Below are 25,370 nucleotides of genomic sequence, written 5' to 3' on the forward strand. Positions count from 1 at the left end.
TGCTCTTGTTCTGTCATTCAAACCGAAAAAATCCTCTCCTATCTATTATGTACTTATATTTTTCTCATCACTTTGCCACTTTCCACTACTATATTGAATTTTTTGTAACATTGAAATTATGATACATCATCATTTGAAACCATCGTTAATATCATATTGCATATAACCATACTATAATAAGGTTTTCTTAGTTGTTTTCGGTTGCCCCCACTAGAAGAAATTTCTGGCTCCGTCCCAATTGGTCGTCGATAATTTGTGAGCTCTACAGAAGCTTCAACGTACGGTTAGAATCAGTCCATGCGGACATACGCGAAGCACCTTAGAGTCGTTTTGTAATTGCTTTTATATTTGACCTTATAAGAGTCCTTTTGATATACGCGCATTTTGTTCGCTATTACAAATAATCGATCGCTCTCTGAAATTTTTTCTAAGTAAAGCAAAGTTCAGAAAGAGAGAAAAAAAAAACAATGGAGATCACAAGGCATGATGAAGATGAAGTATACGAGGCATCACGAACTGGGGATGTGGAATACTTCAACAGATTGATTGAAAAAGACCCAGAAATTCCAAGGAGAATATCCCTGCAGACCGGAAAAACCGGAACCCCCTTGCATGTTTCGGCTTTGCTCGGCCACGCTGAGTTTACCAAATCCCTTTGCACTAAAAATCCCAAACTTGCAGAGCGAGTGGACGCCGATGGACGCACGCCCCTGCACTTGGCTTCTGCTGAAGGCCAGAAGGAGACTGTCGAAGCTTTGTTATCTGTGTATGCTAATGCATGCTTGCGTTGCGATGAAAAGGGAAGAATCCCTCTTCACTATGCAGCCATGAGAGGAGAAGTTGAGGTGCTCCAGAAGTTGATTGATAAAAATCCTGAGTCCATTTATGTCAAAGTTGAAAACAGATCAAAAGAAACAGTTTTGCACTTGTGTATTATAAACAACCAGTTAGAGTGCTTGAAACTGTTGGTTGGAAGACTGTTAGTTGAAAGAGACGACAGAAATGGTGAGTTCCTCAACTCAAGAGCTGGCTGTGATGGTGGTGTGACCATCCTGCACTTAGCTTTGATGCTAAGGCAAATTAAGGTACATATATATATTTCCATTTTCTATACTGGATAGTCTTAATTTTTTACTATATTAATTAATACTAGCAGATGCCCACACTGCATGAACAATTTTATTTTGTTTTGTTTTTTATTATGAAGTGTAACTAGTTTTAAAAATTAAAAAAAAAATTAGTTACGAAAATTGGTATAATGATGAGCAGTTTTTTTTAATTATTTTATTTTATTTGTAAGTTTTTTATTTAACAATTTTTTTGTTTTTTTGAGTTTTTACTAACTTGGATGTGAGGTTGCTGTAAAAAATAGTAAAATTTATGTTTATGTAATTACTAAATTGCCCAAATTTTTTATTTTGGTTAATCTCAGTTTATTAACTTGAAATTTCTTAGTTTTTAAAATTTGGTATATCAAGTTTTTTCATCCCAAAGTGTAGTGGGCAAGACCCATCCTGGAATTTGCAGTCGTATGTTTTGTCCACTTAAAATAACAATAGAAGTATGTGGTGTAATGGTTAAGTAGAGTTTGGTTGTACACGAGGTCCACTGTTCGAAACTTGCTGATGCCAATGATTTTAAAACTCCCAATAATAGATGTCCACAGCCAAAAACCTTTTACCTTTTTTATCAGTTCATATAAAATAAGGTTTATATATTCGAGAATAAGATTCAGTTATGTTGAAAGAAATATCTTGTAATATTTTTGAGCTAGTCATAACCTTAAATTTTTACGTTATGTTGAAAGAAACATCTTACAATATTTTTGAGCTAGTCATAACCTTAATTTTCACTTGAATCTAACATATGAAATCCTTTTTAACCAAAACTTGTAAACAAGCTCTATTTTTATAACATAACCATCTCAATACTAAATTTTATCTAAATTTTAAAGCTCTGACTTTAACTAAAAAGCTAGAAAAATTGACTTTTAATTGTTCTCCAATTAACTATATTACTATATTTTTTTTTAATTTCTTGCATTTAGTTTAAAGGCCCCTCCTGACATAAATTTCTAACTTCGTCGCTGCCAAAGTGGTATATGAAATCATAGTTTTAGGACAATTTCATACATCCATTAAGGTTAGTGTTAAATCAACCATTAATTGGTGATGTGGTGCATACGTGGACAATAATTGAACACCATGTGTCAAAATGCACCCACGTGGAATTAAAAAAAAAACCACCATATCCTATCTATTTCCCCGAAAAGGGATCATCTTTAGATCCCTTCCTCCTAAGACCATCTCCAAAGAAGATGTCAAATATGCCAAATATGATTAAAAGACATTTAAGTGCTCTCCAAAGGATATGCCATATATGATGTGGCATGTGAGTCATTTGACTCCTTGGTTTCTAGCTTCCTTCTTTTACAGCAAACAAAGAATGAGTCAAATATGTTTAATGTAATTTTTAATGCATGGATCCCATTAACAACCAATAGAATAAAAACTAAAACTAATTTTGATTATTTTTTAATTGTTAATGTAACTCTAGGCCCAATAAAATAATAAAATAAATATTTGACACATCCATCGGAAAAGAATATAATTTAGCACTTGTATTCAATTTGCCACATCAACCATCAAATAAAATTTTGACATACTATATTTGATATTTCCTTTGGAGATGCTCTATCCACCAAATCAAGGGATCTGGACCATTGAAATTTGATCCAACGGTTGAAGTTATTATAACTTTTAAAGTGGACCTATTTTTGTAACCGTTGAATCAAATTTCAACAGCACAGATTCCTTGATTTGGTGGATTAGGAGGAAGGGATCCGAAGAGGATCCTTTTCCTCTTTCCCCCACACCCCACCGCAATCCCAGCCAACCATCCTTCATTTTCTCCTACCTTACCCCCTCCCATCATGAGAATCATAGCCACACATCCCTTAATCAACAAACCAAACCTCCAATTTCTCTAATACAAAACCTAGCCATGTCGTTGATAGAGCTTCGATTGAAGCTCAAACCTTCACACTTTGGTTTTAAGAAGAAAACCCAAAAACTTCGAAGCCAAACCCAGATTTGCTAAAACCGTCGTTGCTTCGGCGGTTCAAGAACTTGGTGCTGTCCAACAGCCTAGCAATGAATATAACATCCCACATCGCCCAGGGGAGTGGATCTTGTAAGCCTTATATGTATATTCTCATCTCTACCTAGCACGAGGCTTTTTGGGAGCTCATTGGCTTCGGGCGAGAGCAATCCTACGATGGGTGACCTACTGGGCAGTTCTCGTCTGAGTTCCCAGAAACAAAACAATAAGGGCATGGTCGGGGCCCAAAGCGGACAATATCGTGCTAAGGGATTGAAATATCAAGTTGCAGAATGGAGAGAGAGAGAAAGAGCGAAGGGATTGAAAAGAAATTTTAGGGTGGATGTAGGATTTTGTTATGCTTATAATCTCTTCTCAACACTACTACAATATTAGATTTAGGTGGCGGATGATAGTGGCGGATTTAGAAAAATATTGTCGGATAAATTATATTCGACACATTATTTAATTAGTGACGGATATTAGAAAAATCATGTCGGTTATATCCGACATAAATTTCTGACGGATAATTACTGGCGGGTATTATAAAATTCCTGTCGGTTATAACCGATAGTATTTTTGAATTTAAAAAATATATATTTTTGACAGATTATGGCGGTTTTTAAGTTATTGGTGGCGGTTATAACCGACATAAATTGATTATTTTATTATTTTAGTATTCTGACGGTTATTATTTTAGTAATGTGTCAATTATAACCGACAAAAATTCGCCCTTTTCAATTTGTTGTTCTTTCAGATTTCATTTTCTTCCTCATCTTCATTTTACTCGTTTTCTCTTCATCTTCAATCTTTATCTTCTCTTCCCCTCAATTTGTAAATTTTCCAATTCTTTTGCTTAATATTTTAAAATGTTATATTGATTATAAATAAATAAATAATGTGTAAAATAAGTGCAATATAATACAAACCATGGTCAACGTGCGCAATAACATACATATTACAAATGTTGTGTTTGTAGTCCATAATCCTACGGAGCTTCTCAGCTATGAACTTCACCTGCACATACAAAAAATTGTCTCTCAATTAAGAATATGCAAACAATGAAGAATTTTAGCAACCCGCTGAACCAAAATAGCAAAACGAGCATCGTACCATCTTGTCTCTTCTTCAAATGTTACCTCCAAAAATACTATTAATGCCTGCCAACAGGAACTGTTAAAACAAGGTAATTAGACAAATAAACAAGAACAAATAACAAGATCCCATTAATCAGATACTCACAAAATTACACATCATCTAATTGAAATCCAAAGAATATTATGAAAGTAATTTCTCAGATTCTTGATGCTTGTAAAATGATTTTCTATGCAAGAATTTTGATAAATAAAATACATACAAGTTTATGCAAGAAAACATATAAGTTATCCGTTTTAAATCTGCTATGTGATTGAGCAAGTAAATCCATACAATATTCATCTAAATATCAAACGAGTTATATAACAACAAAAACCCAAAAGCATTTTTTCGTAATATTTTATTTTTCACTCACAGTCCCGTTACCTAATCTCGGAATGTTTTTTTTTCTGATTTTTTACACATGCTATCTCGGAGTATATACAAACATATTTGATGGTTTGATTGTTGAAACTAGTTTCGTATAATGCATATCTTATCAAATTGATAGATTTAATAAACACTTAAGAGTTAATGTCACAGCCCGTCCCGGAATTTTTAATTCCGAGGACGTGAAATTACAAAAACGCCCTTAAACGGGATTAAGGTGCGTAATTTTGGTGTTTGTTTTACCTAAAATTTCTAAGCTATTGTTGTGTTGGACTTTAGGTAGGGTCCTATACCCTAATTTCCTCCCCATTTTCCGTAACCTTTCCTTCTCTCTCTTCTTCTTCCATTTCAGATTTTCACTCTCTCTCTCTCTTACTCTCTAACATACGGACTCACACACAAACCACAATCAAATCTCCACGAACGTCCAAGTTAAGACCACCATTGCAACCCTGAGGACTTCACGATCACGTAGGTACCATTTTCAGGTAAGTTCTACTTCGGAAAACCCTAGTTTTCAAAGTACCCGTGAAATGGCACTGTTCATAAACTCTTAAATGGTGGTGTTTTAGCTTAAAACAAGATCACAGTGAGCTTTAGGATGTCCCAAGGAAGCTCGGAGTGCTTCGTTGGAAGTTTTCGGACGTAAGAACACGGAGATCGACAAGTTCAAAGTTTGGCCGGAGCTTTCGAGGCGTTTTCCGGCGAATCCCCGGCGAGTTAGGAGTCGAGGTAGGTATCAATCTCTTCGTCTCGTCAAGTACTACAACTTTCCTTTTTGTTTCACTCAATTTCATTGAGTATTGAAGAAGTTATACTCATTTGAAAAATACCCAGTTTCCGGCGACCTCCGAGGCTTTCGAGGCAGTTTCCGGACAAAACACGGCGAACTAGGTGTTGTGAAAGGTACCATTCTCTTTTTCTCTTCAAGGGCTACAACTTTCGTTTTTGAATCACTTGATTTCGTTGAGAAATGACAAAGTTATGGCAATTTGAAAAACTGCCCAGAAAACGGCCGCCGGAAAAACCAGTCCGGCGACCCAAGGAAGAAGAAGGTGCTACAGTAAAAAAAAAAATAAAAATAAAATTATTTTAAAAATATGTCGACGTCCGTGACGTCGAGTAGATCACTGTGGTATATTCATATACCTAAATTGAACACCGTATGAGAAAGTTATTGAGGATTGTTGGTTAGGTGTTCAAATAACGTTTTATAGTTTTCACATTTAGGTGAAAATGTGAATTGATGATCCGACCGTTGGATCGTCACCAAAATTTGATACGTTGTAATACGTAATATTTGAGGATTATTGGAACTTACGGATTGGGAATCCGAGTTACGGATCTTCCGGAATTGGAATTGTAAGTCCATAATATAAAATGTTAACCGTCACTTAGTTTTGGAAATTGACGGAGATCCGACCGTTGGATGGTAATGAAATTTTAGGATGTTGTCCTAGAGGTATATTGTGGACCTCTGGAAGTTATGGATTTAAAATCTGAGTGGCAGATCTTCCGGATCGAACTACGTAGTGACGTATTTTATATAAGTTATATATTCTATCGATATGAATTTTGAGCCTGGATTTGATTACTATTCTAGGCGGCGATCGTCATGACGCCTTGATGTGTGGTGCTAGGGAGTTGTTGGACGAACTCCAGGTGAGTGGGCAGTTTTGTTTTCCGTATATATATATATACTTAACGTTTTCCCAGAAATTGAAAATGCATGAAATTATGTTTAAAATGAAATGCATATGAGTTATGTGGAAAAACGGGAAGTGAAATACCATGCATAGAATTGATATGAAAAGTATATGGAAATGTGAGTTGAAATGCCATGCATGAATTAATATATGATGCATATGTATGAAATGGTGCGGTGGACGCACAGATGAGTATTTAATTACTGTTATGATGATGATGATATATATTGAGCTCAAATCCTGCACCATGGTTTAGTGCTTATAGTATTCACCGCATCGCACGCTCGCCTTGGATCCAAGTAGATGCTAGTCGTACAGTCCACGCGGAGTGGGTACGACAGACCAGTCGCGAGAGTGTTAGTGAGATTCCGACTGGTGGGTGACCTTAGATTATGTGCACAGATGATTTATGAGAAGCACTAGAGCGTAACTTGTGTGCAGAAGGCCGGACGGGTCACAGAGGTGACTCCGGTAGAGTGATAATGATAGATTTTGAGCTCTAGGTTCAACCGTACAGGGCTATTAAAGGGCCTACGGTTGATTACTTTCTTGCACCTGATATGATTATGTTGATGCATTCATACCTTATTACTGTTGAGATGATGTGGCATGGCATAATTAATATGAGAAATGTTGAGATGACATGGCATGGCATGATTGATAACGAGATAATGTTGAGATAGTAAAAATGAAGTTTTGAGAATATATATGTATATTTATATTTTACATTTCTGGGAAAGTATACAGGTTTTACGGAGAGGGGTTACAACGTTTTGAGAAATGTTTGGATTTGGAAAAGAATTGTTTTACTGACCCACTCAATTTTGGTTTTGCGCCCCTCCAGGTTCAGGAATCACAAAGGTGTGGTGACTACGAGGAATTCGACGGTGTTCTGACAGATTGGACAAAATTAGGACTCACCTTCGGGTGTATCAACTTATAAATTGTATAATTAAAGCTTCCGTACTGTGCAAATGGTTACGTCACTCTCACGTGACGGCCAGCATGCCCTCCTTCGGGACGGGGTGTGTCAGTTAATGTTATACTTTCATTAAGTATAAAACATTATCCACTAGTGTAAATATTTTAAATTGAAGATCGAATTCATTCAATGCATTCTTATGGGGTCGAGGAGTGTAGCTGTAAAAAATCATCAAAATCAGAGCTAAAATAACCGTTAAATTGTGATTTTTCGTTTATAACCGTCGAAAACTTTTGTATGTTACCTAATCTCTGAATGTTTGTTTTTTGTGATTTTTTATGTATGCGATCTCGGAGTGTGTACAAATAAGTTTGACAGTTGGATCGTTGAAAAAAGTTTCGTAGAATGCATATCGTGTCAAAATGGTAGATTAAACAAACACTTAGAGTTAATATTATACTTCCATTAAGTATAAAATCCACTAGTGTAAATATTTTAAATTGAAAATCGAATTAATTCAATGCATTCTTATAGGGTCGAGAAGTGTAGCTGTAAAAAATCATCAAAATTAGAGCTAAAATAACCGTTAAATTGTGATTTTTCGTTTATAACCGTCGAAAACTTTTGTTATGTTACCTAATCTCTGAATATTTGTTTTTTGTGATTTTTTATGTATGCGATCTCGGAGTATGTACAAATAAGTTTGACGGTTGGATCGTTGAAAAAAGTTTCATAGAATGCATATCGCGTCAAAATGGTAGATTAAACAAACACTTAGAGTTAATATTATACTTCCATTAAGTATAGTGTAAATATTTTAAATTGAAGATCGAATTAGTTCAATGCATTCTTATAAAGTCAAGGAGTATAGCTGTAAAAAATCATCAAAATCAGAGCTAAAATAACCATTAAATTGTGATTTTTCGTTTATAACCGTCGAAAACTTTTGTTTTGTTAGCTAATATCTGAATGTTTTTTTTTTGTAATTTTTTACGTATGTGATCTTGGAGTGTATACAAACAAGTTTGACGATTAGATTATTGAAAAAAGTTTTCGTAGAATGTGTATCGCGTCAAAACGGTAGATTAAATAAACACTTAGAATTAATGTTATACTTCCATTAAGTATAAAATAAGATTTTGTGGTATCTACTAGTGTAAATATTTTAAATTGAAAATCAAATTTATTCATTGCATTCTTATAGGGTCGAGGAGTGTTGCTGTAAAAAATCATCAAAATCGGAGCTAAAATAACCATTAAATTGTGATTTTTCGTTTATAACCGTCGAAAACTTTTGTTCCGTTACCTAAGCTCTGAATGTTTTTTTTTTTTGCAATTTTTTACGTATGTGATCTTGTAGTATCTACAAATAAGTTTGACGGTTAGATCATGGAAACTAGTTTCGTAGAATGCATATCTCCGTTAAATTTGCCTAAATTTTGAAGTGGGAAAAGTAATTTGTGCAAAATTTTTATTTATGTTTTTCAAGTATTGATTAGACAATATTTAGTTTGTGTGATGACATTTTCATTGTACAATTCTCTTTTTGTTTATTTATCGCATATTTTACTTGAGTTATTATCTATTAAACCAAACAATTATTTATTTAATTTTTAAAAACGTATTCTATATAAATATATATTATTTATTTATTAAATCAAACAATTTGTTGTGGTCTATTTTATCTGACAGAGAGAGTAGGGCTGGCGGCAGAGAGAGAGAGGAGAGAGATGTGTGTTTGTAGAATTGTAGGGGAATGTGTGTGTTGTTATCCCTCATACATTGAGCCTTTATTTATAGTAGTAAAGGGAGATAAGATATTCCTTCTTCTCCAAGTAATACAAGTTGTAATAGGAAAGGATAACTAGAATCAAATCTTATCTAGGATTTACACAATCATACTTAAACTAGGAATGTTTACAACACTCCCCCTTGAGTGTGTAAATACTCAAGGTAGATTCAGCATCATGCAGAAGTTGAGGAAGTCGACTTGTCGGCATTGATTCCAAGGAACAACGCTTATTCTCAATAAGATAGGAACTTGCATAAGTAGTAAGTCTCACTAAAAAACCCTAAGGCTATGGCAAAAACCCAAGTAGGGACAAAATCCATAGTCTAAGGAAAAATGCGTGAGAAATGCAAAGTCAAAAGAAACGTCTACAGGACGTCATCAGGGATATGACCAGCCCAATGTGGGTGCCTCGTTAAAACCTAGTTAGGTAGCAAAAACCCAGTGGGAAAAATGCTCCTAATCGTAGGGAAAAAGAGTACATTAAGATCAAGCAAGTATCCAGAAGATACTCCCCCTGAGTTTGACATAATTCCAAAGAGAAATAGCAAAGTTACAACTCAGAAAGTTTACGCATACCAATTCCATGAACAAGTTTCTGAAACGTCGTCTTCGGTAGTGATTTGGTGAAGAGGTCGGCCATATTGTCTTGTGATCGGATTTGTGTGACTTCAATCTTCTGATGCTCTTGTTGTTGATGTGTAAAGAAGAACTTCGGCGCAATATGCTTGGTGCTGTCTCCTTTGATGTAACCCTTCTTGAGCTGTTCGATGCAAGCTGCGTTGTCTTCAAAAATCGTCGTCGGGGCATTAACGGCGGGATGAAGATCACAGGAGCTTCGAATATGCCCACTATTGCTCTCAACCAAAAGCATTCCCGAGTTGCTTCATGTAAGGCGAGAATTTCAGCATGGTTAGACGAAGTGGCAACTAAGGTCTGTTTAGTTGACCTCCAAGATATTGCGGTGCCTCCAACGGTAAAGACATAACCCGTTTGAGAACGCGCCTTGTGCGGATCAAATAAGTATCCAACGTCGGCATAACCAACAAGGCGAGAATTAACCCGATGAGCATAAGGTGCGGCATCACTCGAGGATTCGTAGGGATAGAATAAGCTCAAATCCGTAGTACCCTTAAGGTAACGGAAGATGTCTTTAACGCCAGTCCAGTGTCTGCGTGTTGGTGCATTGCTGTATCTTGCCAAAAGATTAACAGCGAAGGAGATGTCGGGTCTAGTGCATTGAGCTAAGTACAATAAAGTGCCTATCGCACTTAGATAAGGAACTTCAGGCTCCAAAATCTCTTTATCATCCTCATTCGGACGGAAGGGATCTCGCTTTGCATCTAGCGTACGAACGACCATAGGAGTACTCGAAGGCTTCGCTTTATCCTCATTAAAACGGCGCAACACCTTCTGGGTGTAGTTCGATTGATGTACTAAGATTCCATCCGAACAATGCTCTATCTCGAGACCGAGACAGTATCGAGTCTTACCTAGATCTTTCATCTCAAATTCCGACTTCAGGTGCGAAGCAGTTCTTGCGAGCTCTTCAGGAGTTCCGATGAGATTCATGTCATCGACATATACTGCAACAATCGCAAATCCGGAATGTGACTTCTTAATGAACACACAAGGGCATAGTTCGTAATTCACATATCCCTGACTAGTCAAATACTCACTCAAACGGTTATACCACATTCTTCCGGATTGTTTCAAACCGTATAGTGAACGCCTCAACCGAATTGAGAGCGTGTTCCGGGGTTTGAAAATATTTGAACCAGTCAATGTAAGTCCTTCGGGGACTTTCATATAAATTTTCGTATCAAGATCCCCATAGAGATACGCGGTTACTACGTCCATCAGCTGCATATCCAGTTTTTCGGAAACTACCAAACTGATAAGGTATCGAAAAGTAATCACATCCATAACGGGTGAGTAAGTTTCGTCATAGTCAATCCCGGGGCGTTATGAGAAACCTTGTGCTACAAGACGAGCTTTGTAACGCACAATTTCGTTCTTCTCATTACGCTTCCAAATGAAAACCCACTTGTAGCCAACGGGCTTCACATGTGGAGGAGTAGGAACTACAGGTCCAAACACCTTACGTTTCGCAAGTGAATCAAGTTCGACTTGGATTGCTTGTTTCCAGTTTGACCAATCAGCTCTACGTCGACATTCATCAACGGAACGCGGTTCAATGTCATCGCTCAACATGATCTCAGTAGCTACTGCAAATGCTAATGCATCGTCGACAATCATCTCATTTCTACGCCACACATCATCTAAGCTAGCATAATAGATCGAAATCTCACGATTCTCGGGAGGAGGATTCGTCTCTTTAAGGACGCTTCCATAATCTAGAATTTCCTCATGAGTTGGGTAAAATGAGTAAGCGATATTCGGATTCACGGTAGGCTTTTCAGGACCTTGTGCCGTGGTTTTCCTCTTCCGGGGGTGTGAATCCTTTGAACCAAGGGGTCTGCCACGCTTTTGTGTAGGGGTAGATGATTGGCTAGCCGCTAATGTACGTGGATCACCAGAATTGGCGTCCCGGGCTTGTAGGACGGTAGTCCGTCGTACATTTGGTACATCTATCTTTGCAGGCGTATTCGCAGCTGGAATATGTGATCTTGTCATGCGCGCTAGATCGGTGAAAGCATCTGGCATGCTCTGAGCTATGCTCTGGAGATCTAATATACGCTGCACTTCAGCTTCAGACTGAGCGGTGCGGGGATCTAAATGAGACAAAGTGGGAGTCGTCCATGATAATTCGCGTCGTTCATTAGGAACGTTGACGTTCTTATCTCCCCCTAACGACGGGAAGACTGTCTCATAGAAGTGACAATCCGCGAAACGAGCGGTAAACAGATCGCCTGTCAAAGTTTCTAAGTAACGAATAATCGAAGGAGAATCATATCCGACATAGATTCCCATCCTTCACTGAGGCCCCATTTTTGTACGTAAGGGCGGCGAGATCGGCACATAGACCGCACAACCAAAAACGCGCAGATGCGATATGTCGGGTTCGCATCCGGTGACCAACTGAAGGGCACTAAATGGTTGTGTCACAACAGGCCTCAGGCGGACCAACTTTGCTGCGTGCAATATTGCATGGCCCCAAGCAGCGATCAGGAGCTTGGTACGTATGACCAACGATCGAGCAATCATTTGTAAACGCTTAATGAAAGCCTCTGCCAGGCCGTTCTGGGTGTGAACATGGGGTACATGATGTTCAACTTCAACCCCAACCGACATGCAATAGTCATCAAAAGTTTTAGATGTGAATTCTCCAGCATTATCCAATCGAATAGATTTAATCGGATAATCAGGGTGGTGAGCCCTGAGCTTGATAACCTGAGCCAACAGTTTGGAGAATGCAGCGTTCCTTGTGGACAACAAGCACACGTGTGACCAACGTGTAGAAGCGTCAACCAAAACCATAAAATATCTAAATGGTCCGCAAGGAGGTTGAATCGGTCCACAAATGTCCCCCTGAATCCGTTGTAGAAAAATGGGAGGATTCGAACGAATCTTGTCATAAGAAGGCTTAGTAATAAGCTTTCCCATAGAACATGTTTGACATGCGATTTCATGGATCGAACCTAAGCTTCGGGTTAGTGGATGCCCGTGTGAAGTTTTGAGGATACGGCGCATCGCTATTCGTCCAGGATGTCCCAAACGATCTTGCCAAAGTGTAATTTCGTGCGCAGTCCCTGTGGTAGGGCCGGCCACATAGTGGCATTCTATGGGGCGTATGGTCGTAGTATACAGACCACTCGGGTTACGCTACATCTTCTCTAGAATACGCTTCTGGCCATATTCGTAGGAAGTTACGCACAGAAATTCAACTCCGTTTTCTACGTGGGTTTCAGCGTGGTAGTTGTTATCTCTAATGTCCTTGAAACTTAGTAACGTTCTTCCGGAACGTGGAGAATAGAGTGCCTCAGCAATGGTCAAGATTGTACCATTGGACAACATTATACGTGCCTTACCGTATCCTTCGATCAGGTTGGATGGGCCTGAGAGGGTTGTCAGAGGTGCATTCTTAGGTACGAAGTTAGTGAAATAGATGCGTTCACGCAAAACAGTATGCGTGGTTGCACTATCTGCCAGACAACTAACTTTACCACTAGTCATACCTAGAATGAAAAATTAATTTGAATCGGTCACATGCATAAAAGTTTATAAAAACAAGTATCAATTCAAAATAATTTCATTTATTCAAGGATTAAAACTTAATATCCAAAAACTAATAATTTCGTATGAAAAACTTCGGGTTTCATGGGTGATATGTTTAAGTGAAAACTTCGGGTTTTCAAACAAGGCAGGTTTATAATAAACTTCGGGTTTCAAAGTAAGTATGAACTTCAGGTTCATATATTCCTACAGGCAAACACAAATATATATGCAACGAATATATGCAAAAATATTGTATAATGATAATTGAATGAATGTTATTTTGGTCTTCGGGGCCAAATTAAAATGTGGGTGAAAACATAAAAACCCATATTATTTTAAAAAATATTAAATAATAAAATCTCGGGGCCTAAAAATATAATTGAATTAATGCATGTATAATTTTAATGAATCACATATTTATGTTGATGCATATGCAAATAATAGTTTCAATGCATGTACATATGTAAGATTCAATTCATGGCAAATATCAAATTCACATAATTGTAGCAATTTTGATTATGAAGCATACACAATTTACGTAGAATCTAAAATACGTAAAACGTAAAGTTGGGTCATGCATCATGGTGAATGTTCATGCTATCAGGGCTTGCAAAATATCGAGTTAAAAGCCGTTGTTTGGAAATAACCTGATTGCGTGATGATATGGATGAACTGGTTTGATGCAGAAAAAAAAATCTCCAACGTCAGATTCCTAAGCGCAGCGGTAGGAGCGTGCTGATAACGTGTTGTGGTCTATTTTATCTGACAGAGATAGTAGGGCCGGCGGCAGAGAGAGAGAGGAGAGAGATGTGTGTTTGTAGAATTGTAGGGGAATGTGTGTGTTGTTATCCCTCCTACATTGTGCCTTTATTTATAGTAGTAAAGGGAGATAAGATATTCCTTCTTCTCCAAGTAATACAAGTTGTAATAGGAAATGATAACTAGAATCAAATCTTATCTAGGATTTACACAATCATACTTAAACTAGGAATGTTTACAACACAATTATTATTTTATTTTTTTAAATTGTAACAAAAATGGGGGGAATTTAAAATTTTTGGATGCCGCCATTTTGTTTTTGTCGGTTTTAACCGACAGTAATGACAATTTTTAAAATTAAAACCCCTCAATCTCTTTCCTTACGCCTGTGCTTCTCCTTTCCTCCTTTTTTCTTCTCCTCATTTCCTTCTCCTTCTCGCTCCAATCACCATGGATGAACAAGGCACAAGTTATTCTCCCCCCCCCCCCACCCTTTCCACCTGTAGCAACTTAACCTCCGCCCACCGCAACTCTAACCTACGCACCAGCCATCACCAACTATCTGCATTCCCTTCGAACCTCCATCTTTTCTCATATTTCGCAGCTCGTTCCCATGCCAAAACCCTCGCCAAACCTCGAATCTTTCTTCCCCACTTGGTTGCTTCACTGGTTTGCCTCCTACCCTCTTCGTATTTTTCAAAATTGTTGAAAACCCGTTGCTTGATTTTCCATTTAGTAAAAACCCAATTGGAATTTTTGGGGTTTTAATGGCGGCTGTGTGTTTTTTCAGGAACAAGTTGATGAGACGGACATAATGGTGAAGCCTGATGGAGTTCAACGTGGCCTCGTAAGCTAATTTAATTCTCTAATCTTGTATTTTAGTTTGTTCAATTTGAAGGGTGATTGGAGCTGGAAAACTTGGGGCAGTTATGAAATTGTGAAATTTTCGAAATTTTGATTGTGTTCTGAAATTTTCGCTTCTGGGCTTTTGAAAAAACAAAAGCTTGAACTTTAATTTATTCACATTTATTGACTGGGGAGGAGGAAGATCTCTCGGGTTTTAGATTTTAGCTTGATGTTCTTAGTGTTAATATGTGTGATATGGGGTGAATTGTTTTAGGTTGGAGAGATAATCTCAAGGTTTGAAAAGAAGGGATTTAAGCTGACCGGCTTGAAGCTCTTCCAGTGCTCACCTTCAACTTTCCTTACTTCACTTGAATATCCCTCGATAACCTCCCTTCTCCAGAGCTTGAATGAAAACCAGTGCTCTAATTAGTCTCTGACTAATTTTGGTTTGTATACCGAGCAGCATCCTCATCTTCCCTGATTACGAAGATTCCCTATAATAGTAGACTAATAGAATCATTGGTGTCCTTTCTGCCTACCTCATTCAATTATTCGAAGAATGGAAAATTTCAGATTTCTCATGTTTAGTTCAGGACATTTTTTTGGACAATGTTAGTTGAGACGCTGTCGGTTTTTATTTTTTGGATTGAAATTTTTGTTTGTTGGTAAAGTTGTAAACTTGGCTCCTCGCATATGTAAAGAGTCATACTCTTCCTTGTTAAGAAATCATTGCTCGATGTCTGCAGAAACTTTTCCTTTGTATGATTTTATTGAGTTCCATTTGCTTATGTGTCGGATTGTGAGTTACAAATATAAAAGAATGACTCCGTATATGTAAGGAGCAAGCAGTATCAGCTTGAAGCTCTTCCAGTGCCCCCAAGACTTAGCAGAGGTTCAAAGATCCAGTCACTCTCTGCACAAGAAAAACCTACGACAAGTAGAGCATCGAAAAATGGCTTTCTCAGGTAATCTCTCATGTCCTGTCACAATGCAAAAGCTTCACGATCCATCCATGGTGCCAACTCATACTCTTCGCCATTTCATCAATCAATGGCCGGAGATGGGCAAACAATTTGATCCTCATTGCTTTGTATTTTCAGGATGAACTGTAGGAAGTGAAGAATATGGTGTACCTTATTAGCTCAATCTGGTTTGCTCCTTAGCTGCAGAATCTGGTTCAAGCATGGTGGGTCATTTCGAGCAGAAGAAGAATGCTCAACAAGAAGGAGAAGGAGAAGAAGGGATAATGCTGTCATGTCGTTTTTATATTTTTTTTTATTATTAATCAATTTTCTGTCGGTTTTATCCGACAGAGTATGGTCTTATTTATAATTAATATATTACCTGGCGGTTTTAACCGACACATCGGTTTTATCCGACAGAAAATGCTATTATTAATTTATTCTCTGTCGGATATATCCAACACTATTTTTGTTGGTTTTAAAGTATTTTCTGACGCTGGTAATTCTGTCACTTATTATATCCGTCACTGCATTTATTTTCTGTCGGATTTTGCTTAAAATCCGACAGTAATATATGTTTTTTGTCGGTTTTTGAACCGCCAGTTATAAATAATTTTGTAGTAGTGCAAATCTTACAAAATCTCTTATTGAAAGAAATCTTTCATAATTTATGAATATTTTACTGCCGATAGATTTGCATGGATTTTATAAAAATCTTTTAAAATCCTAGTTGACCACACTAGGATTATAAAGTTTTTTAAAATTCTTTAATTGACTACCCAATATTTGAATGAATTCTTTTAAAATCTTTTAAAATCCTAGTTGACTACACTATAATTTTAAAGTCTTTTAAGATGTTTTAAAATTCAGACTAGGATTCTCTTACATCCTCTTTTTATCCCCTTTCATCCATTCATTTCACATTCTCTATTTTATTTGTTTGTTTCTATAAAAAATTAATATAAGATATTATCGTGGATTATCCGTGATCGTTCAAATAGAAGAGGAGGTAAGAGAAAGAAAAATAGAAGGATGAGAATCCATACTCCTTAAATCCTCATTTTACTACACCCCCATAAGTTATCTGATAAACATTGAGGAGGAATCGCAGATGACCAAATTCGAGCCTTTATCTCCCTTTGTCCAAAAAACCAAAAGCCTCTATCTCCCTCCCTTCGACTGCACATGGGGCAGCGGTAGAATGAATCCACTCCTTTTTGTGATGCATATGGGTTTCCGTTCCCCAGATCTGCAACCCACTCCTTTCCCTTACCTCCTTTTCAACCGGAATAAAAGAGAATTCTGTCCATCTGCATCTCAAAAAGTTGCAAGAAGTATTAGCAGCAGAATTGTTACCGGTCATCGATTCAGCATCTTCCGCTATCACCAACTTCGAATCCGAAGACAACCCATCGTAGCCAAAGCCTAATCCGAAAACCCCAGTTGGCTGGTCGGCCGACGGAAAGCTTAGTCTCGAATGGGTTAGGAACCTCAGGATTGTTTTTTATTGGCCATCTAGAAATCTGGACCCGACCCAATTGCCCGACGTGTTTCCCGTAGAGGTTGTCGATAGCTTGATCCTCTGCACATTCAAGATCCCAAATGTCGATCAGCTAGGCCTGGAATCTACCGTGGTGGTCGTCGGAGACCTTCATGGTCAGCTGCACGACTTCTGTCTTCTTTAAAACTGTCGATTTGCCTCTTAAACTTTCACCTAACTTTCGATTTCCTCGAACTTTTTAATTGAAAAATTAAGGACTCAAACTAATTTTTTTAGCCAATTTGCGCCCGGACCGTTAGTTTTTCAAACATTCCATCAATATTTCTGTTAAGTGAGACTGTGTACACGACATGTGAGTGTAGTTAAGTCATTTCACATTTAAAAATGATTAAAAAACTGAAAATAAATTTTTAAAAAAAAACTTTCCCTCTATTTTTTCTCTCTAATTCCTATCCTTAATTATATTTTCACTCATTCCTATGCATGAGAAATGACATATGGTGTTATTGTCTTCAAATTGAAGCACGTACTACCATTTTTATTTTCTCTAACAAATTAATAATTTGACAAATGCTCATGATGTTAAATGTGCAAAAATGCAATTGAAACATCCATCATTTGATTCTAGGTTGAGTTGTGCACTTTCTTCTCTTTTATAGTAATTAATTTATTATTTGAAAACATTGTACTTTGAGGAGGCAAGCAAAGCTTTGTTGATGGGTATGATATGCTTTTTTTTTTTTTTTTTGTGATTTGGTTGGATACTATTGCTAGAAAATTGGATGAATAATTAGGATTAGTGCAGTTAGCCGATCTTTGAAGTTTTGATGCTGGTGATTGGAGTAGTTTTTTGCTTTGACTTGTTGTAGTTTTTACTAGATGACAGACATGTTAACTGTTGGAAAATATTTTTATAACTCTTCTAACTCTTCTACTAGTAAAGTCTTAATGTCTCTAAAATGAAGCACAACATGTAACATGCTTATATTAATGCACTGCTTTTGAGACAATAACACCATGAGCATTTGTCAAATTATTAATTTGTTAAAGAAAATAAAAATAGCAGAACATGCTTCAAGAAAAAGATTAACTTAGATACTTTTGAAGACAATAACACCATTTGTCATTTCTCATGCATAAGAATGAGTGAAAAATAAAATTGAGGATAAGAATTAGAGGGAAAAAATAGAGGGAAAGTTTTTTTTTCTTAAATTTTTTTTTCAGTTTTTTAATCATTTTTAAAAGTGAAATGACTTAACTACCCTCACATGTTGTGCACATGGTCTCACTTAACAGAAATATGGATGGAATGTTTGAAAAACTAATGGTATGGGGCAAATTGGCTAAAAAAATTAGTTTGAGTCCTTAATTTTCCAATCGAAAAGTTTAGGGGGGAAATCGAAAACTAGGTGAAAGTTTAGATGGCAAATCGACAATTTACTCTCTTTTAAATGATCTTCACCCTTTTAGGTTTTTAGGTTTGTAGGTTTAGTATTTTAATTTTTTTTTTTAATTTTAGTTCTTTTGTTCATTTTTATTTTTTTAATAACCATGTGGGCCCATATTAATATGTGGCGTTGAATTATTGTTTACATGGACGTCACATCATCAGTTAATAGAATTCTTAACGAAAAATTTAACGGATCTGTGAAACTATTCTAGAATTATGAGTTTAATTAAATACCAAATTGAGACGAACAAAATTTAGATATATCAAATGTAGAAAATCAAGAAAGTTCAAAGTAGTAAATTCAAACTTAGATGTGTCAAATGTTAAAAATAAAGAAAATTTAAGGTAGTAAATTGAGATTAATCAAAATTTATGCGTGTACTTTCTTTTGTTTGCTCCCCCTTAGGAGCATAATTTCCACCAAATTAATAAAGTGTAATATTATTTACAGACGATACGTTACCTGATTTCCGTTGATGCTATAAGAGAAGCAGCAATTGGAGTGAATGGGATGTCTCTGACCATGTTAGATATCTTAGAGTACATCAGCATTGCAAGAGATGAGTTTAGCAGAAGCTTAGAAATTCAACAGATTTTGATAGACGCAGGATTAATCAGAAGGGAAAATAATGAAAATGATAAGCCTAACTCAGATGTTGCCGCTGCTGCTGTTGTTGTATCACCAAATCCAAGAAGGGTGAAGAAGAAAAAGAAGCTTCACAAACGAGTAGCATCATCGGAAAAGGGATCAACGCCAGCAAGGAGGTGCTGGATAAAATTGATGGAATGGTTGAGATATCCGAGTAATTGGGTGGTCGAGATACGTGGCATGCTGATGATTGTGGCAACGGTGATCTCGACCATGACTTTTCAAGCCGCAGTTAACCCACCTGGTGGTGTTTGGCGAGATAATGACACCAACTCTACCATTTATTATTCTGGAACCAATTGTAACAGAACAATTTGCAGTGAAAATGCTACATGTATAGCTGGAACTGCAGTGTTAGGCTACATTTCGCCAGATGAATTCGTCGCTTTCATAAATTACAATACCATCTCGTTCCTTGCTTCTTTGAGTGTCACCCTTTTGCTCGTTAGTGGATTTCCTCTCCACAATCGGTTGTGCACGTGGCTCTTATCGATGTCCATGTGCGTCACTCTCACATTCTTGGCACTCACCTACCTAAAAGCGCTGTTTATGATCGTCCCTGATGACACTGCTTTGGATTCATCTACATATTTTACACGCATTTACGCGATATCCGTTTTGAGTTGGATTGCTTTGCTGGGCATAGTTGGTGTAATACACACTATTCGGTTTCTTATTTGGGCGACGAAGTGGTTGCGGCGCATGTACTTCAGGTCAAAATCATGTCTCAAGAACATGATCACTACTGGCTCCTTTTCATGTAACGATGCAACGCGTTTTGAAGAGATTGATTCGCCTGCGGTTGTGTAATTACTCCGCCGTGGTCTGTTAGCTTGAGACAATAATTAACTAGGTCAGACACCTTGTACGCATGTAGGAATTCGGGTTTGGGGTAATGAACTAGGTCAATGACGCTTTCTCGATATCCATTGGGTTGGTAATTCAAGGGTGTCGTTTAGTTATGATAAATAATCCATCTGCTATGCAAAGTAGGGGTGGAATTTTTTCCCGAAAATCCCGAACCATCCCGATCCCGTCCCGAAATTTGACCGAAAAATTCCCGAACCGAATTTCCCGAAACATTCGGTACCCGAAACCGAACCCGTCCTGAAAGTTTCGGGTTGGGATTCGGCCACAACTTTGAAAGCTTTCGGTAATCCCGAACCGAACCGATTATTATATATATATATATATATTTATTTATTTATTTTTAATTTTTAATTAGAAATTACTTGAACAATTGGATTTGTTAAAATCTAATCCAATCGTCCATTAGTTAGGTCATTGTATTAGGTTGGTGATCAAATCTCTCGGACTCACTCACTCTCGGTCTCTCCGCTCCGCTCTCGCTCACTCTCTGTGCTCCACTCTCGCGTTCACTCTCTGTGCTCCACTCTCACTCACAGTCTCAGTCTCTTCCTCACACACTCTCACAAACAGTCTCACTACCCGTGCTCCCGCCGCTCTACTCCTCCGTCGAATCCACGCTGCTTCTCATCCTCCACGACTCACGCAAACACAGGAAGGAACCAATTGAGTCCCAAAATCCAGGTTAGGGTTTCTTATTTTCACTGGGGTTTTGTCCTTTCTCTCTCTTTAACTCTTCAGACAGCATTTCACAGAAACCCAATTAAACATATGAAAATATACAAGCAACAACCTGTAAAATTTAACATAAATAAACAATGGTAAACTACAATTAACATAAAATTTGCTCAGAGAGAGAGAGAGAGAGAGTTCTTACATGAGGTGCTGCAATTGCTTGAGAGAGTTCTTACATGTGGCTTTGTAGCTAGTGTAGATTGTGTCCTACTTATTTGTGTGTTTAGATACGCAAGCTAGCTGCTTGGTTTCATATCTGTTTGAGATTTTTATTTTATTTTGATGTCATAATGTGCAGGACAATCCCAATTTCAAGGGTGAAACATGTAGGATATGCATGAATGCAATAATCGACACGGGCCTCGATTGCTGCTAGCATTGGTATGTGCTTTAGTGTGGCGTTGTGTGTGTGTGAGAGAGAGACAGGAATTTTGTTTTATGACATGGGTTCATCTTGGGGTTTTCAGGTTATGTTTCTCATGCATTGACAATTGGGCTACCATTACAAACCTCTGCCTGCTCTGCCATAATGAATTTCAAATGATCACATGTGTTCCGGTGAGTGATGCAAATAAACAGTTATCGCCTTAGTATTATTTCTGTTATGATTGCTATGGATTATAGAATGGTATTAATGTACAACTAGTTTAAAGCGCAGTTGTTACTTTGATTTCTTAACTATCTGTTTTCAATAGTTTTCTTTTTGTTGCAAACATAATTTTTATTTTGAAGTTTTCTCAAAATAGCGATTTGATGCTGGTTTGAAGTGGCACTAAATCATAAGAGTTTGATTTGTATGTGAAGGTATACGATACTATTGGGAGCAGCAAAGCGGACGAGGACTCAACTTATAGGTACTTTCATAATTATGGATAATGTGTTTAAGTCTATTGGTGAGGGTTCTTTGTTCACATTTATATGCGGCACATGTTCTCTGGTTTACTAGTCATCCGTAGTGTTTTGAGTTCATTTGATACCTCCTCCGATGGAATGATGGTTTGTTTTTAGCTAATGACAGTTTGTGATACTTAATGACAGTTTGTTTTTAGCTCAGATTTTCAAGCTTTGTGATACTTAATTTTGGCAATTTGTATTCATGTCAGATTTTCAAGGATTGTTTACCTCTTCCTGAAAGTGCTTTTAAAGCAGTTATCAGAGACAACTACTAGGGACATTCTAAGTTTAAACAAGAGTTTGGAGTTTGGTTTGTAAAACCTAACTTATTTCATTTTGGTTGCATGCACTTTTAATTAACTAGTTTGGTAGACAATTTGGAAGTTTGGTTTGTAAAACTTAACTTATTTCATTTTGGTTGCATGCACTTTTAATTAAATAGTTTGGTAGACTTGTTAGTTGCTTCCTTTGTATGAAAATTGAAACATGTGGTATTGTGATATTCATATTGTGGTGAAATTGAAACAGGTGGGCTAGGCAGTGACTGTGTAACCTTAATTTTTTTTTTGGGCAGTGGCTGGCTGCAATCTTAAAAGCCCAACATTTTGGGCTTCAAGGCCCAATCCCGAAGTATCCCGAAAATCCCGAAACACTTTCGGGAATCCCGAATTTCGGGAAATGCACATTTTTGGTTCGGTTTCAGGATATAAAATCCCATCCCGAAATGTTTTGGTTTGGGATTTGGGAAAGGAGTTTCGGTTCGGGATCCCGACCCGAACCACCCCTAATGCAAAGTGGAAGTGTGTGTTGTCATTGATGCAGGATGATAGCTACTTAGAGAAGTAGCCTTGTCTAAGGAAATAATCTCTCTTAAGGTTTATGAATTAATATTGTAACTAACTTGACTTTGATTGTATTTCTTATTTGTAAAGATCTTTAACTGTCAAGCATACATGCTTGTATATATAATCCTTTGTGGTATGAATAGAATTATCACTAGCAAAAATGCCCATGCTTCGCAGCAGGTTTTGGAATCGTAACCCACAATCTATCAAAGCCACTTCTAAATAATTCAGAAATTAATCAAAGTAACTTAATTCACATGGTATAATAAGTCTTTCAGATTCATTTTGATTCTATTGGATTTGCATTACGAGCCTATGTACCATCAAAATAGCTAATTTCTAATTCCTAACTATATACAATTTACATGATTTTTTTATGGATTCTACAACGTGCTTGTTTAATTGTCCCTAATGTGTAGTAGTAGATGTTCGTGATGTGGCAAAATGCACCTGCACAAAAATTCAAAACTAAATCCTGATTTGAGATTGTGCTTGTTTAATTTCCAAGTTCTACCTGTTAAATCATGGTGAATCAATATGACAATATCATAAATACCTTTTTTAAACCTCTTGGTATTGAAGTCAAGCCAAGTCATCTGTGACGCTGCATAAAATTCTTGCAATTTCAGCAATCTTAACAAAGCATGTATAAGCATAAATAATAAAGAATTCGGGATCAAAAAAGTTTGTTCACACTTACAGCGAGGCCAAAGGAGCCAAGTCAAAAAAGAGCAATTGATGATTCATTTTCGGTTTTGTCACATTTAAAGTGGCACCCAAACCTGATGTTGGAAAAAAATAATTTAGCATTACATTAGAATCGGTTTTAATAAATATGTATGTTACATGTAAGATTATTAGGTAGCTCTGTGTTGAATAATTAGAATCGGTTTTAAGTCGACTAATATTCTATTTGACTTGTATTCAACTGTATGAAAGTGAAACTACTGTAAGTCAACATAGATAGTATAACTGAACGATTTTCTCACCATATCATTAAGTAATATGCTTAGAAAACCACCAATTCGATCATGAGATCCCATTACTTTTGGTCTCAAAATCTTCATATTTGGACTCTAATCTTCTTTCAAATAGTGAATCGCAAATGTAAGATGTACATTGTTAGTATATAAATGTGTGCATGTATGTATCGAAAATTCGAAATTAAAGTTTGTTCCAACTTACAGTGAAGCCAACATTGTCAAATCCAAAAACAGCAACCGAAGATCTTTTTTTTTCAATTTTCCTACATTTAAAGTGGCACCCAACCTGACGTTTGGATAATTAGAATCGTTTCTAGTTCAACTAATATTCTATTTCATTGCATCGTATGCAAGTGAATGTATTATAACTGAATATAGATAGTATAATGAAAGGATTTTCTGACCATTTAAACAAAAGCAATATGCACTGGAAACCAACAAATTGATTATGAGATCCATTTACTTTGGGTTTCCAACTTCATCGCACTCGGTTTCTAATCTACTTGTTCGAGTAAAAAGAATCCAAATAGTGGATCGAAATACGCTCATTGTATTGCAAACATGAAAGTAAAATATACATATAGTTAGTATGTAAAAGTGTGCATGTGTGTATCGAAATTAAAGTTTGTTCGAACTTACAGTGAGACCAACAGCAACTGAATATCCTTTTTTCAATCTCCTACGTTTAAGTAGCATCCAAACCTAATTTTGGAAAAGAAAATATCAACATTACATTAGCTTCAGATACATAAGTCAAGATAGTACTGTTCTTTAGTTTTGGATTGAACTAAATGTTATTAATGAAGAATAAATTGTCGACCTTGTACTTAATATTTCTACAAAACAAAAGGATTGTAACAAATATGTAAGTTAAAGGTGGGATTATTAAGTATTTACGTGTTGGATTATTAGGACCTCCTCAAAGTCGACTAATATTAAGTTGGATTAAATTGTACGAAAGGGAAACTACTATAACTGAATTTAAGTAATATAGTAAAACAAATGTAACCTATCAGTAATAGAACAAAACAATTATAAGTTAATAGAAAAACTGTAAGCGAAAAAGATGACATACTTACCCTGCTTCTCTGAAAGAAGGCTTGACCACCCCTATCCATCTGATTAAAATTGTCGAATTCGATCTCATCTACAGTTGCTTCAGCTGTATTCATATTGCCGCAGGATGCATTTTTTTTTTTTTTTTGGTCTTTTGTTTTGGGCTTCAGAATTTTTTTTAAGGCCATCTATATCTGAAGCATGAGAATCGCACTCTTGTTGCATCACAGAACTTTGTTCGGCATATGCTCATCATCAGTATGACAAACATTTTCAGTAAACATTCCAATTCCAATTGGAGTGCCAAAATTACTATCAATTTTGTAGCATCTGATTCCTTTTGTTATTCCTAGTTCTTTTTTGCATCATGTGTAGAAATTGTAAAATCCAAAGAACAAATCGATAGCTACACCAGCCAAAACCGATAGATTGATATCTGAGAAGAAAAAAATGAAACACGCATAAATCAAATTTAAAATTTTCCATCATACCTAAATTGTAATTAAATAAAGTGAATACACAGTATCATATCAAGGTCAAGGAAGTAAGGACTTTAAAATGTCACAGTATTTAACAAATACTATGCATAGTTTATAAAAAGTGA

At 36.6% G+C, this 25,370-nt stretch overlaps 2 protein-coding genes and 2 long non-coding RNA genes across 12 annotated transcripts; all 4 read left to right on the plus strand.

The window, feature by feature from the left end:
* Positions 1-452: 452 nt before the first annotated feature.
* On the plus strand, positions 453-20,363 carry LOC126594460 (uncharacterized). The gene is made up of 2 exons (XM_050260795.1): positions 453-1,085; positions 19,189-20,363. Exons 1-2 carry the CDS (start codon positions 468-470, stop codon positions 20,194-20,196), a joined length of 1,626 nt encoding a protein of 541 aa, XP_050116752.1. The 5' UTR covers positions 453-467; the 3' UTR covers positions 20,197-20,363.
* LOC126594502 (uncharacterized) lies at positions 4,775-7,372 on the plus strand. 2 transcript variants are annotated; one of them, XR_007613300.1, is made up of 5 exons: positions 4,775-5,111; positions 5,196-5,355; positions 5,461-5,529; positions 6,227-6,285; positions 7,174-7,372. It is a non-coding gene; the product is annotated as an uncharacterized LOC126594502 (long non-coding RNA). The 2 variants fall into 2 exon arrangements; XR_007613299.1 differs by lacking the exon at positions 4,775-5,111 and having other exon boundaries at positions 5,119-5,355.
* LOC126594489 (nucleoside diphosphate kinase 2, chloroplastic-like) lies at positions 14,403-16,289 on the plus strand. 5 transcript variants are annotated; one of them, XR_007613279.1, is made up of 4 exons: positions 14,403-14,647; positions 14,769-14,825; positions 15,099-15,839; positions 15,925-16,289. XR_007613279.1 is itself a non-coding variant. In XM_050260831.1 (4 exons), exons 1-4 carry the CDS (start codon positions 14,429-14,431, stop codon positions 15,941-15,943), a joined length of 441 nt encoding a protein of 146 aa, XP_050116788.1. In that variant the 5' UTR covers positions 14,403-14,428; the 3' UTR covers positions 15,944-16,289. The 5 variants fall into 5 exon arrangements, 3 of the variants coding, with proteins under 3 accessions (XP_050116788.1, XP_050116789.1, XP_050116790.1); XR_007613278.1 differs by having other exon boundaries at positions 15,099-15,789; XM_050260831.1 differs by having other exon boundaries at positions 15,644-15,789.
* A 299-nt stretch (positions 20,364-20,662) lies between the features above and the next one.
* On the plus strand, positions 20,663-22,888 carry LOC126594500 (uncharacterized). Of its 4 annotated transcripts, none has more exons than XR_007613296.1 (5): positions 20,663-20,937; positions 21,287-21,369; positions 21,456-21,546; positions 21,793-21,842; positions 22,457-22,888. It is a non-coding gene; the product is annotated as an uncharacterized LOC126594500 (long non-coding RNA). The 4 variants fall into 4 exon arrangements; XR_007613297.1 differs by lacking the exon at positions 22,457-22,888 and adding an exon at positions 22,092-22,407; XR_007613298.1 differs by lacking the exon at positions 22,457-22,888 and adding an exon at positions 22,038-22,051.
* The last annotated feature ends 2,482 nt before the right edge of the window (positions 22,889-25,370 follow it).

This window comes from Malus sylvestris, chromosome 12 (genome assembly GCF_916048215.2).
Source record: "Malus sylvestris chromosome 12, drMalSylv7.2, whole genome shotgun sequence".
NCBI lineage: Eukaryota > Viridiplantae > Streptophyta > Magnoliopsida > Rosales > Rosaceae > Malus > Malus sylvestris.

Coding starts and splice junctions, on each gene's coding strand:
- LOC126594460 (XM_050260795.1), top strand. CDS start 468: ATGGAGATCACAAGGCATGATGAAGATGAAGTATACGAGGCATCACGA. Junction 1,086..19,188: donor TGATGCTAAGGCAAATTAAG/GTACATATATAT, acceptor TATTATTTACAG/ACGATACGTTACCTGATTTC.
- LOC126594489 (XM_050260831.1), top strand. CDS start 14,429: ATGGATGAACAAGGCACAAGTTATTCTCCCCCCCCCCCCACCCTTTCC. Junction 14,648..14,768: donor CCCACTTGGTTGCTTCACTG/GTTTGCCTCCTA, acceptor GTGTTTTTTCAG/GAACAAGTTGATGAGACGGA. Junction 14,826..15,643: donor ATGGAGTTCAACGTGGCCTC/GTAAGCTAATTT, acceptor CAAATATAAAAG/AATGACTCCGTATATGTAAG.